General features: G+C 46.5%; 1 protein-coding gene across 1 annotated transcript; it reads right to left on the reverse strand.

The window, feature by feature from the left end:
- Positions 1–3,776: 3,776 nt before the first annotated feature.
- On the reverse strand, positions 3,777–5,105 carry tmem200b (transmembrane protein 200B; the record flags this gene model as incomplete). The annotated part of the gene is made up of 1 exon (XM_084157151.1): positions 3,777–5,105. The coding sequence occupies one exon, from the start codon at positions 5,103–5,105 to the stop codon at positions 3,777–3,779; it is 1,329 nt and encodes a 442-aa protein (XP_084013277.1).
- Positions 5,106–12,321: the final 7,216 nt, after the last annotated feature.

Below are 12,321 nucleotides of genomic sequence, written 5' to 3' on the forward strand. Positions count from 1 at the left end.
ACACTAGTGCTGCGTCCCAAATGGCACCCTATTCCTTATACAGAACACTACTTTTGCACTACATAGGGAATAGGGTGCCATTTGGGGACCAACACAAGATGCACTCTGAGAAGGAGGCAGTGAGAGAATCAACAGGACGGTAGACAGGAGGGAGGGAAGGGGTTTCCTCACCGCTGATTCCCACTGGTGGATTACCTCGGGCTGCGTCTCAAATAGCCCTAATATTCCCTATACCAGGGCTCTCCAACCCTGTTCCTGCCGCGATACCCTAGAGATACCCTCCTGTAGTGAAAACCTGCTGGACGGTAGCTCTCCAGGAACAGGGTTGGAGAGCCCTATGCCCTTTATAGAACATTGGTTTTGACTAGAGCCCTATGAGTGCTGGTCAAAAGTAGTGCACTATATAGGGAATAGGGTGTAATTTGGGACACAACCTTGGTAATAACCAGGAGAAGGACAGCAAACTGGCAACATAGAACTTGAAGGGTACCTACATAAGGGATCTATTACGCATTGATAAGCCCTACATAACACATTCACAAGCGCTACATAATACTTAATCAATGCTTATGTACTGTTTATGAATGTGTAATGAAGTCCTTATGTAGGTAACCTTCAAATAAAGTGTTACCAACCTATCTTTAACTATCTCTTTATCTGACACACAGCCAATTGAACCATTATTCTGCATAAATACAGTGAGGGAATAAAGTATTTGATCCCCTGCTGATTTTGTACGTTTGCCCACTGACAAAGAAATGATCAGTCTATAATTTTAATGGTAGGTTTATTTGAACAGTAAGAGACAGAATAACAACAAAAAAATCCAGAAAAACGCATGTCAAAAATGTTATAAATTGATTTGCATTTTAATGAGGGAAATAAGTATTTGACCCCCTCTCAATCAGAAAGATTTCTGGCTCCCAGGTGTCTTTTATACAGGGAACGAGCTGAGATTAGGAGCACACTCTCCACCATGGCCAAGACCAAAGAGCTCTCCAAGGATGTTAGGGACAAGATTGTAGACCTACACAAGGCTGGAATGGGCTACAAGACCATCGCCAAGCAGCTTGGTGAGAAGGTGACAACAGTTGGTGCGATTATTCGCAAATGGAAGAAACACAAAATAACTGTAAATCTCCCTCGGCCTTGGGATCCATGCAAGATCTCACCTCGTGGAGCTGCAATGATCATGAGAACGGTGAGGAATCAGCCCAGAACTACACAGGAGGATCTTGTCAATGATCTCAAGGCAGCGGGGACCATAGTCACCAAGAAAACAATTGGTAACACACTACGCCGTGAAGGACTGAAATCCTGCAGCGCCTGCAAGGAAGCACATATACATGCCCGTCTGAAGTTTGCCAATGAACATCTGAATGATTCAGAGGAGAACTGGGTGAAAGTGTTGTGGTCAGATGAGACCAAAATGGAGCTCTTTGGCATCAACTCAACTCGCCGTGTTTGGAGGAGGAGGAATGCTGCCTATGACCCCAAGAACACCATCCCCACCGTCAAACACGGAGGTGGAAACATTATGCTTTGAGGGTGTTTTTCTGCTAAGAGTACAGGACAACTTCACCGCATCAAAGGGTCGATGGACGGGGCCATGTACCGTCAAATCTTGGGTGAGAACCTGCTTCCCTCAGCCAGGGCATTGAAAATTGGTCGTGGATGGGTATTCCAGCATGACAATGACCCAAAACACACGGCCAAGGCAACAAAGGAGTGGCTCAAGAATAAGCACATTAAGGTCCTGGAGTGGCCTAGCCAGTCTCCAGGCCTTAATCTCATAGAAAATCTGTGGAGGGAGCTGAAGGTTCGAGTTGCCAAACGTCAGCCTCGAAACCTTAATGACTTGGAGAAGATCTGCAAAGAGGAGTGGAACAAAATCCCTCCTGAGATGTGTGCAAACCTGGTGGCCAACTACAAGAAACGTCTGACCTCTGTGATTGCCAACTAGGGTTTTTCCACCAAGTACTAAGTCATGTTTTGCAGAGGGGTCAAATACTTATTTCCCTCATTAAAATGCAAATACATTTATAACATTTTTGACATGCGTTTTTCTGGATTTTTTTGTTGTTATTCTGTCTCTCACTGTTCAAATAAACCTACCATTAAAATTATAGACTGATCATGTCTTTGTCAGTGGGCAAACATACAAAATCAACAGGGGATCAAATACTTTTTTCCCTCACTGTATGTAGGTGTACAGTTGTGGTCAAACGTTTTGAGAATGACACAAGTATTAGTCTTCACAAAGTTTGCTGCTTCAGTGTTTTTAGATATTTTTTGTCAGATGGTACTATGGTATACTGAAGTATAATTACAAGCATTCCATAAGTGTCAAAGGCTTTTATTGACAATTACATTAAGTTTATGCAAAGAGTCAATATTTGCAGTGTTGACCCTTATTTTTCAAGACCTCTGCAATCCGCCCTGGCATGCTGTCAACTAACTTCTGGGCCACATCCTGACTGATGGCAGCCCATTCTTGCATAATCAATGCTTGGAGTTTGTCAGAATTTGTGGGTTTTTGTTTGTCCACCCGCCTCTTGAGGATTGACCACAAGTTCTCAATGGGATTAAGGTCTGGGGAGTTTCCTGGCCATGGACCCAAAATGTCGATGTTTTGTTCCCCGAGCCACTTAGTTATCACTTTTGCCTTATGGCAAGGTGCTCCATCATGCTGGAAAAGGTATTGTTCGTCACCAAACTGTTCTTGGATGGTTGGGAAAAGTTGCTCTCGGAGGATGTGTTGGTACCATTCTTTATTCATGGCTGTATTCTTAGGCAAAATTGTGAGTGAGCCCACTCCCTTGTTAACGAGAGAATCATTGACATGATGTCAGCTGGTCCTTCTGTGGCAGGGCTGAAATGCAGTGGAAATGTTTTTTGGGGATTAAATTCATTTTCATGGCAAAGAGGGACTTTGCAATTAATTGCAATTCATCTGATCACTCTTCATAACATTCTGGAGTATATGCAAATTGCCATCATAAAAACTGAGGCAGAAGACTTTGGGTAAATTAATATTTGTGTAATTCTCAAAACTTTTGACCACTACTGTAGATTACACATGACATCTCTATCAGCATGCGCTTGTTTTGGTCTCTGGGACATATGTTTTATTTTACTAGCTGTTATCAGTAGCACATCTGGGGCTCGCCGGATTCGAGTAGTTTGGTTTTTAAATAGATTACACAGTGAAGACAGTCCCTCATTAGAATGGGTTTCTACCTCCCACATTCGGATGTGCTTGCTGTGTCCTGGAAACAAGTAATGCTTTGGCAACGAAAGACAAATTGATTCCTGCACATTGCTGCCAAGTGCCAAGCCTAACTGCCACCCAGTAAACAAATTGGCAAATTGCTCCAACTCATCTTTGACAGTGTGGAGTATTGTTCCCCTCTTAAAACAGAATGTCTGCCAAACTGATCCAATTCATCTACAGTCCTCCAACACTTGTGTTTATATATCCACACCATGGAAAGTCCGAGAAACAGGATTTCTAAAGGTTTGTATCTTTAGATTGGAAGCTGCTCGACACTGTACTGTGTATCCCAAGTGAGAGGAATTCAGAGTGACACATAGAAAGGTTTCTGTTATAACCTCCTTCAGGAGTCAGTGAAAATAGAGCACAATTATGATCCAACCGAAAAAGCTCCTACTCCCGGTAGTCGATATATCATGAGGATCTTTCTTTATAAGCTGGTTTTTAAAAACAGAGGGCCCTGATATGGGGCCATATTGAGATATGGGGCCTTTACTGGCTCTCACTGGAAAGGCCCTGAACCGAAACTCTTATCCCACAGAGAACACTGCTGCTCCAACTGGTCTAGCAGTCTGTCCACCGAGTCCTCCTTATTGTCCAGCTTCAGGTACCTGCGGGCACAGCCCAGGTCTAACCGGGGCCAGCTGCGGTGCCTCTGCTCCTCTACGGGAGTGAGCTCCGGGGGCTCCACAACTCCACCTCCACACCCAACCATGTTCACACACACCTCCACATGAGCTTGGGCTGCACTATCTGTGGGTCCCCCGGGCCGCATGACCCCTTCCTGTAGACTTATTACAGTCTGGGGCCTGTGAGGGCCGGGGTTAGTCCTGTAGCTAAGACTGTGGGAGCGCCTGGGCAGCATGGCTGTGACCTCCGACCTCTCCCAGTCATCCCCTCCCAGAGTGGACATGGAGCTGGCTGACACCAGGCAGTTGTTGAGTTTAAAGAGGTGAGCGGGCTGGGAGTCTGGGCTGGAGCCCCCTACCCCTGGCTCACCACCACCACCCCACCGCGTGTTGAAGTCCGTCTTGCTGGAGTTGCAGGAGTTGGAGTGGGAGGAGTGGAGGGAAGGGGTGGAGGCTGACTCCTGGTGGTGTAGAGCCTCTGTCTGTAAGGTGGCCTGCTGGTACGTACAGTCAGCTGCCCTGTCCTCCTCCCTGCTGTCTCTGGTCGTCTGCAGCAGGGGCTCTGAGCTGGCCAGCTGCTGCAGATAGAGGATGTTAAGGTGGGCGGCGGGCAGACTGCTCACCCACTGGTAGTGTCTGGCCATGGAGTTGGCTGCTGCCATGTCTGAGAGGTCGGCCGAGGGCACGGCCGCCGACACCGAGCAGATGACGCTCCGCATCTGGGCCAGCAGCATCTGGGTCTCCCTGTCGCGGTTCTCGTACAGCACCGTGTTGGCACAGATGAGGATGAACAGCCCCACGCCCATGATGACCGGTCCCAGGAGCTTCATCCTCTCACTGTGGATCAGACTGGCCGTGGTCAGGAGTCTCCAACCGGATGACTGGGGCTCAGAGACACCCCCACCTCCACCTCCTGCTGCCCCGTCCACAGAACCAGAGCCTTGTTGTCCAAGTCCAAGGAGCTGTGATGATCGGTGGGTCCGGTAGGGCCAGTACCCAGCCACTGCCAGGGCCGTGCCCACCACCACCACAATGACCCCCAGCACCAGGAAGGCTCCTGGCATGGAGCGGATCCGCAGCTTGCCTTGGATAAGGCCCTCCTTCTTCTTCCGGCCCCGCAGGCTGAAACCAGACATCCGTTGGTGTGGGGAGGGAGAGCTTGGCGTTGGGCCCCCTGGGGCCCCGGCCTTCTGGGTCTTCATGGTGCGGCTCGGTTCAGCGGCCTATCGGAACACTGTGGAAGGAGAGCAGGTTAATAGAAGAAGAGACTGCTGAAGTGGCTTCTACTTCCTGTATAGTCTTTCTACTGTGGTAGATATTGTTCACCTCGCTCCCCGTCTTTCTGCTATGTTTTGTTTCTCTTTTTAATGTAAAGTGTGTTGTGACTCCTGTTAAATGCACTTTAAATAAACTTGGGACTTGACACTGCCGAAGCTGCACTGTATCCTGTAAACTATGAACTCCTTAGCCTTGTAGAGGATCATTATCATCTGTTCTGTTCTCACTTTCATACTGTGGATCCTTTGTTGCTCTATTGTTCTACTGTAAAAATAGCTTCTCAGGCTTTTGATGTGCGACATAACCAACTGTTTCCCTGTTGAAATACTTTGTTAAAAATGTTAAAAATGTTTTTATTTAAGAGAGAGATAATAAAGGTATTTCGTTAATGTTTTTATTTCTTTGGAGATAAAACTATTTTTTTTTTTACCACGTTTTGCATACAGTAACTGCACTTTTTTTTTCTATTTTAATCTTCACAGAAAATCATTAAAGTTAGATAACTATTTTTAACGAACCATTCCAAACCTTTCAGGTCGTTGGCGAGCTTGTAAATTCCAAAAGCTACAAACAAAACCTGGGGAAACACTCTCTCACGTGGCGTTCTACTTGAGTGCCCACATGACCACAAACAAGGTGAAACAGCTTCAAACGCTTTACCTGCAATTAAGCTGCTAGGCAACAACCTTTAAAAACCTTGTGTCTCTAGTACCAAGCTGATGACGTAACACTCAAAACACATGAAAGTCAAGTAAATCTTTAAAAACTTTGATTGTCCCGTTCATTGAAGTAAAAATCTTCTGCATCCCAAATGGCACCCTATTCCCTACAGAGTGCACTTCTTTTGGCCAGAGCCCTGTATAGCGAATAGAGAGCAATAGTAATGGTGTCTTTTTGTAGGCACTAACTCCTCCATGGTTCATTGGACAAAGCCTATGGGGAAATTAATGGAGTTTTTGTAGGGTTTTTGGATAAACACCTAAAATAAAGTCTGTGGTAAACACAGGCTTAGGAGATCTTATACGTTTCGTTCTATGAGATCGTCTTCATCAGCTAACGTCACCATTTTGTGAATTTTGAAGCATTTTTGTCATAAAAAAAAAAAGCACATAAAGCAGATAAAGGCTTCATAATTCATAAAGGTAATGTTAACTGACTGATATTACCTCAGAACAAAAACGTTTAAGATCTCCTAAGCCTGTGTTAACCTCAGACCTTATTTTCGATGTTTATCCCAAAACCCTATTCTTTCCTCGTTCATTGTCCCCATAGGAATGGCTAAACAAACAATTTTTTAGGACTACAAGCAGACTATAGGGTGCCATTTGGACGCAGCCTCGTTCTGGTCAGATAACACCAAGAAAAACAGCAACGCTGTACTTAAATGGTGGAACTGGCACATGATGAAGGCATGTCTTATCCACTGTTTGGTAAATATTCATACACAGAGACAGATGGGGGCCACAGGCCACATCCTTTGGCTTGAGTTTATCAAAGCCCCTTTAGATATGGTTTAGAATGAACGATGAAACACGGCCCAGCTTCATGGGCTCCGTACTGGTCTCCCAAAGGACTTCTTTATTCATAAACTGTAAATGAAATGGCAGCGTCTGGTAGCAGCAGTTGTGGTGTTTGTGTAGCATGAACGTATACAGTTGAAGTCAGAAGTTTACATACACCTTAGCCAAATGCATTTAAACTTAGTTTTTCACAATTACTGACATTTAATCCTAGTAATAATTCCCTGTCTTAGGTCAGTTAGGATCACCACTTTATTTTAAGAATGTGAAATGTCAGAATAATAGTAGAGAGAATGATTTATTTCAGCTTTTATTTATTTCATCACATTCCCAGTGGGTCAGAAGTTTACATACACTCAATTAGTATTTGGTAGCATTGCCTTTAAATTGTTAAAATTGGGTCAAACGTTTAGGGTAGCCTTCCACAAGCTTCCCACAATAAGTTGGGTGAATTTTGGCCCATTCCTCCTGACAGAGCTGGTGTAACTGATTCAGGTTTGTAGGCCTCCTTGCTCGCACACACTTTTTCAGTTCTGCCCACACATTTTCTATAGGATTGAGGTCAGGGCTTTGTGATGGCCACTCCAATACCTTGACTTTGTTGTCCTTAAGCCATTTTGCCACAACTAAGGAAGTATGCTTGGGGTCATTGTTCATTTGGAAGACCCATTTGTGAACAAGCTTTAACTTCCTGACTGATGTCTTGAGATGTTGCTTCAATATATCCACATAATTTTCCTTCCTCATGATGCCATCTATTTTGTGAAGTGCACCAGACCCTCCTGCAGCAAAGCACCCCCACAGCATGATGCTGCCACCCCCGTGCTTCACGGTTGGGATGGTGTTCTTCGGCTTGCAAGCAACCCCGATGGTCATTATGGCCAAACAGTTCTATTTTTGTTTCATCAGACCAGAGGACATTTTTCCAAAAAGTACGATATTTGTCCCCATGTGCAGTTGCAAACCATAGTTTGGCTTTTTTATGGCGGTTTTGGAGCAGTGGCTTCTTCCTTGCTGAGCGGCCTTTCAGGTTATGTCGATTTAGGACTCGTTTTACTGTGGATATAGATACTTTTGTACCTGTTTCTTCCAGCATCTTCACAAGGTCCTTTGCTGTTGTTCTGGGATTGATTTGCACTTTTCGCACCAAAGTACGTTCATCTCTAGGAGACAGAACGCGTCTCCTTCTTGAGCGGTATGACAGCTGCGTGGTCTTATGGTGTTTATACTTGCGTACTATTGTTTGTACAGATGAACGTGGTACCTTCAGCCGTTTGGAAATTGCTCCCAAAGATGAACCAGACTTGTGGAGGTCTACCATTTTTTTTCTGAGGTCTTGGTTGACTTCTTTTGATTTTCCCATGATGTCAAGCAAAGAGGCACTGAGTTTGAAGGTAGGCCTTGAAATACATCCACAGGTACACCTCCAATTGACTAAAATGATGTCAATTAGCCTATCAGAAGCTTCTAAAGCCATAACATAATTTTCTGGAATTTTCCAAGCTGTTTAAATGCACGGTCAACTTAGTGTATGTAAACTTCTGACCCACTGGAATTGTGATACAGTGAATTATAAGTGAAATAATCTGTCTGTAAACAATTGTTGGAAAAATTACTTGTGTCATGCACAAAGTAGATGTCCTAACCGACTTGCCAAAACTATAGTTTGTTAACATGAAATTTGTGGAGTGGTTGAAAAAGTAGTTTTATTGACTCCAACCTAAGTGTATGTAAACTTCCGACTTCGACTGTATGTGTGTGTGTGTGTGTGTTTGTCTGTGTATGTCCAGTTCAAGTGTTCAGCAGTCTGATGGGTTGTAGATAGAAACTGTCTCTGAGCCTGTTGGTATCAGACCTCTGACAGTAAGGGAGAGAACAGCTCATGGCTTGGATGTGCGGGGTCCTTGATGATGCTGCTGGCCTTCCTCAGGCACTGTTTCTAGTAGATATCCTGGATGGGTGGGAGCACAGCCCCAGTGATGTCCTGGATGGGTGGGAACACCGGTCCCGGTGATGTCCTGGATGGGTGGGAGCACCGGTCCCGGTGATGTACTGGGCCGTCTTCACCACCCACTGGAGGGCCTTGCAGTCGTGGAAGGAGCAATTCCCATACCAGGCCATGATTCAACCTGTCAGGATGCTCTCGATGGTGCAGTGGTAGTATTTGTAGAGGACCCGGGGCGGCATGCCGAATTTCTTCAGCCGCCTTAGGAAGTAGAGACGCTGTTGCGACCTGTTGACAAGAGTGGTGGTGTTGGTGGTCCATGACAAGTCCTCAGTGAAGTGGACGCCGAGGAACTTAAAACTCGTGACTCTCTCTACTGCAGTCCCGTTGAAAATGGATCGGGGCATGTTCCCTCCTCTGCTTCCTGAAGTCAACAATCAACTCCTTTGTTTTGCTGAAGTTGAGGGAGAGATTTTTGTCATGACACCACAATGCCAGTTCACTTACCTCCTCCCTATAGGCTGACTCATTGTTGTTGGTTATCAGGTCTACAATGTGGCGTCATCAGCAAACTTGATGATGGAGTTGGTGTCGTACAAAGCCACGCAGTCGTGGGTGAACAGGGACTACAGCAGAGGACTGAGGACACACCCCTGGGGGGCCCCTGAGTTAAGAGTCAGTGTGGAGGAGGTGTTGTTTCCCCATCCTCACAGCAAATGGTCTGCCCGTCAGGAAGTCCAGGATCCAGTTGCAGAGGGTGGTGTCCAGACCCAGGGCTCTGAGCTTGGTGTTGAGCTTGAAGGGAACAATAGTGTTGGAACGCTGAACTGTAGTCAATGAAGAGCATTCTCACATACAGAAATCTTGCTTGTTTGTAGGTGACCAAATACTTATTTTCCACCATAATTTGCAAATAAATTCATTAAAAATCCTACAATGTGATTTTCTGGATTTTTTTTTCTCATTTTGTCTGTCATAGTTGACGTGTACCTATGATGAAAATTACAGGCCTCTCTCATCTTTTTAAGTGGGAGAACTTGCACAATTGGTGGCTGACTAAATACTTGTTTTCCCCACTGTAGGTGTTCCTCTTGTCCAGATGTGCTAGGGCCGTGTGAATAGAGATGGAAATGGCATCATCTGTGGATCTGTTGGTGAGGAAGGCACATTGGAATGGGTCCAGTGTGCCTGGCATGCTGACCTTGATGTGGTCCGTGACCAGACTCTCGAAGCACTTCATGATGACTGAGGTGAGCGTGACGAGGCAATAGTCATTTGGGCGTGTCATCTTGTTTTTCTTGGGCACTGGAACAATGGTAGTCTCCTTAAAGCAGGTGGGGACTACAGTCTGGGACAGATTGAAGATGTCCGAGAAGATGCCCGCCAGCTGGTCAGCACACACTCTGAGGACGCAGCCAGGGAAGCCATTTGGCCGGCGGCTTTGTGAGTATTCACTCTTTTGAGAGTTTTCCTCACGTCAGCCTCGGAGAGCGAAAACACCTGGACATCCGGAGTAGCGAGAGTCTTTGTTGAGGGCTCGGTATTGTCTGCCTGGAAGCGAGCATAGAATGTGTTAAGCTGGTCTGGGAGGGAGGCTTCGGTGGGCAGCGCACAGCTGGATTTGCCTTTGTGGTCTGTACTCCAAAGAAAGAGAGGAAATTAAGGTGACTTTTTGCACTGCTTTTAAAGTGTCTCATTGTCTGAACTACATAACCCCCAACCTCAGTCATCACTGATTTGAAGAGAGAGTCAGTGGAATGCTCGCGAGTGGAATCTGGAATTTGGAATGTAAATGTATTCAACTAAACATTTGAACGCCTGGCCACAACGCCCCTGGCCACCATGCTTCTGGTCACCATGCCCCTGGCCATCATTTCCCTGGCCACCATGCTCCTGGCCACCATGCCACTGGCCATCATTCCCTGGCTGCCATGCTCCTGGCCGCCATTCCCCTGGCTGCCATGCTCCTGGCCACCATTCCCCTGGCCACCATGCCACTGACCACCATTCCCCTGGCCACCATGCCCCTGGCCATCATTCCGCTGGCCACCATTCCCCTGGCCACCATTCCCCTGGCCACCATGCCACTGACCACCATTCCCCTGGCCACCATTCCCCTGGCCACCATGCCCCTGGCCACCATTCCCCTGGCCACCATGCCACTGACCACCATTCCCCTGGCCACCATTCCCCTGGCCACCATGCCACTGACCACCATTCCCCTGGCCACCATTCCCCTGGCCACCATTCCCCTGGCCACCATGCCACTGACCACCATTCCCCTGGCCACAATGCCACTGGCCACCATGCCCCTGGCCACCATGCCACTGGCCACCATGCCCCTCTGATGTATTCTCTGGGTTTGAAGAACTTTGAGAAGAGAAAAACTAACAAACCGTCCCCCAGAACTGTGCAGCCGTTTTCATTGACCTGGCCAAGGCTTTCGACTCTGTCAACCACCGCATTCTTATTGGCAGACTAAATAGCCTTGGTTTCTCAAATGACTGCCTCGCCTGGTTCACCAACTACTTCTCAGATAGAGTTCAATGTGTCAAATCGGAGGGCCTGTTGTCTGGACCTATGGCAGTCTCTATGGGGGTGCCACATGGTTCAATTCTTGGGCCGACTCTTTTCTCTGTGTGTATCAATGACGTCGCTCTTGCTGCTGGTGACTCTCAGATCCACCTCTACGCAGACGACACCATATTGTATACATCTGGCCCTTCATTGGACACTGTGTTAACAAACCTCCAAACGAGCTTCAATTCCATACAACACTCCTTCAGTAGCCTCCAACTGCTCTTAAACACTAGTAAAACTAAATGCATGCTCTTCAACCGAACGCTGCTTGCACCCGCCCACCCGACTAGAATCACTACTCTAGACGGGTCTGACCTAGAGTATGTGGACAACTACAAATATCTAGGTGTCTGGTTAGACTGTAAACTCTCCTTCCAGACTCACATTAAGAATCTCCAATCCAAAGTTAAATCTAGAATCGGTTTCCTATTTCGCAACAAAGCCTCCTTCACTCATGCTGCCAAACATGCCCTCGTAAAACTGACTATCCTACCGATCCTTGACTTCGGCGATGTCATTTACAAAATAGCCTCCAACACTCTACTCAGCAAATTGGATGTTGTCTATCACAGTGCCATCCGTTTTGTCTCCAAAGCCCCATATAATACCCACCACTGTGACCTGTACGCTCTTGTTGGCTGGTCCTCACTACATATTCGTCGCCAAACCCACTGGCTCCAGGCCATCTATAAATCACTGCTAGGCAAATCCCCGCCTTATCTTAGCTCATTGGTCACCATAGCAACACCCACCCGTAGTCTGCGCTCCAGCGGGTATATCTCACTGGTCATCCCCAAAGCCAACACCTCCTTTGGCCGCAATTCCTTCCAGTTCTCTGCTGCCAATGACTGGAACAAATTGCAAAAATCTCTGAAGCTGGAGACACTTATCTCCCTCACTAACTTTAAGCATCAGTTGTCAGAGCACCTTACCGATCACTGCACCTGTACACAGCCCATCTGAAATTAGCCCGCCCAACTACCTCATCCCTATATTGTTATTTATTTTGCTCATTTGTACCCCAGTATCTCTATTTGCACATCATCTCTTGCACATCATTCCAGTGTTATTACTAAATTGTAATTATTTTGCACT

Source organism: Coregonus lavaretus, assembly GCF_964263955.1.
Source record: "Coregonus lavaretus genome assembly, chromosome: 3".
Taxonomy (NCBI): Eukaryota; Metazoa; Chordata; class Actinopteri; order Salmoniformes; family Salmonidae; genus Coregonus; species Coregonus lavaretus.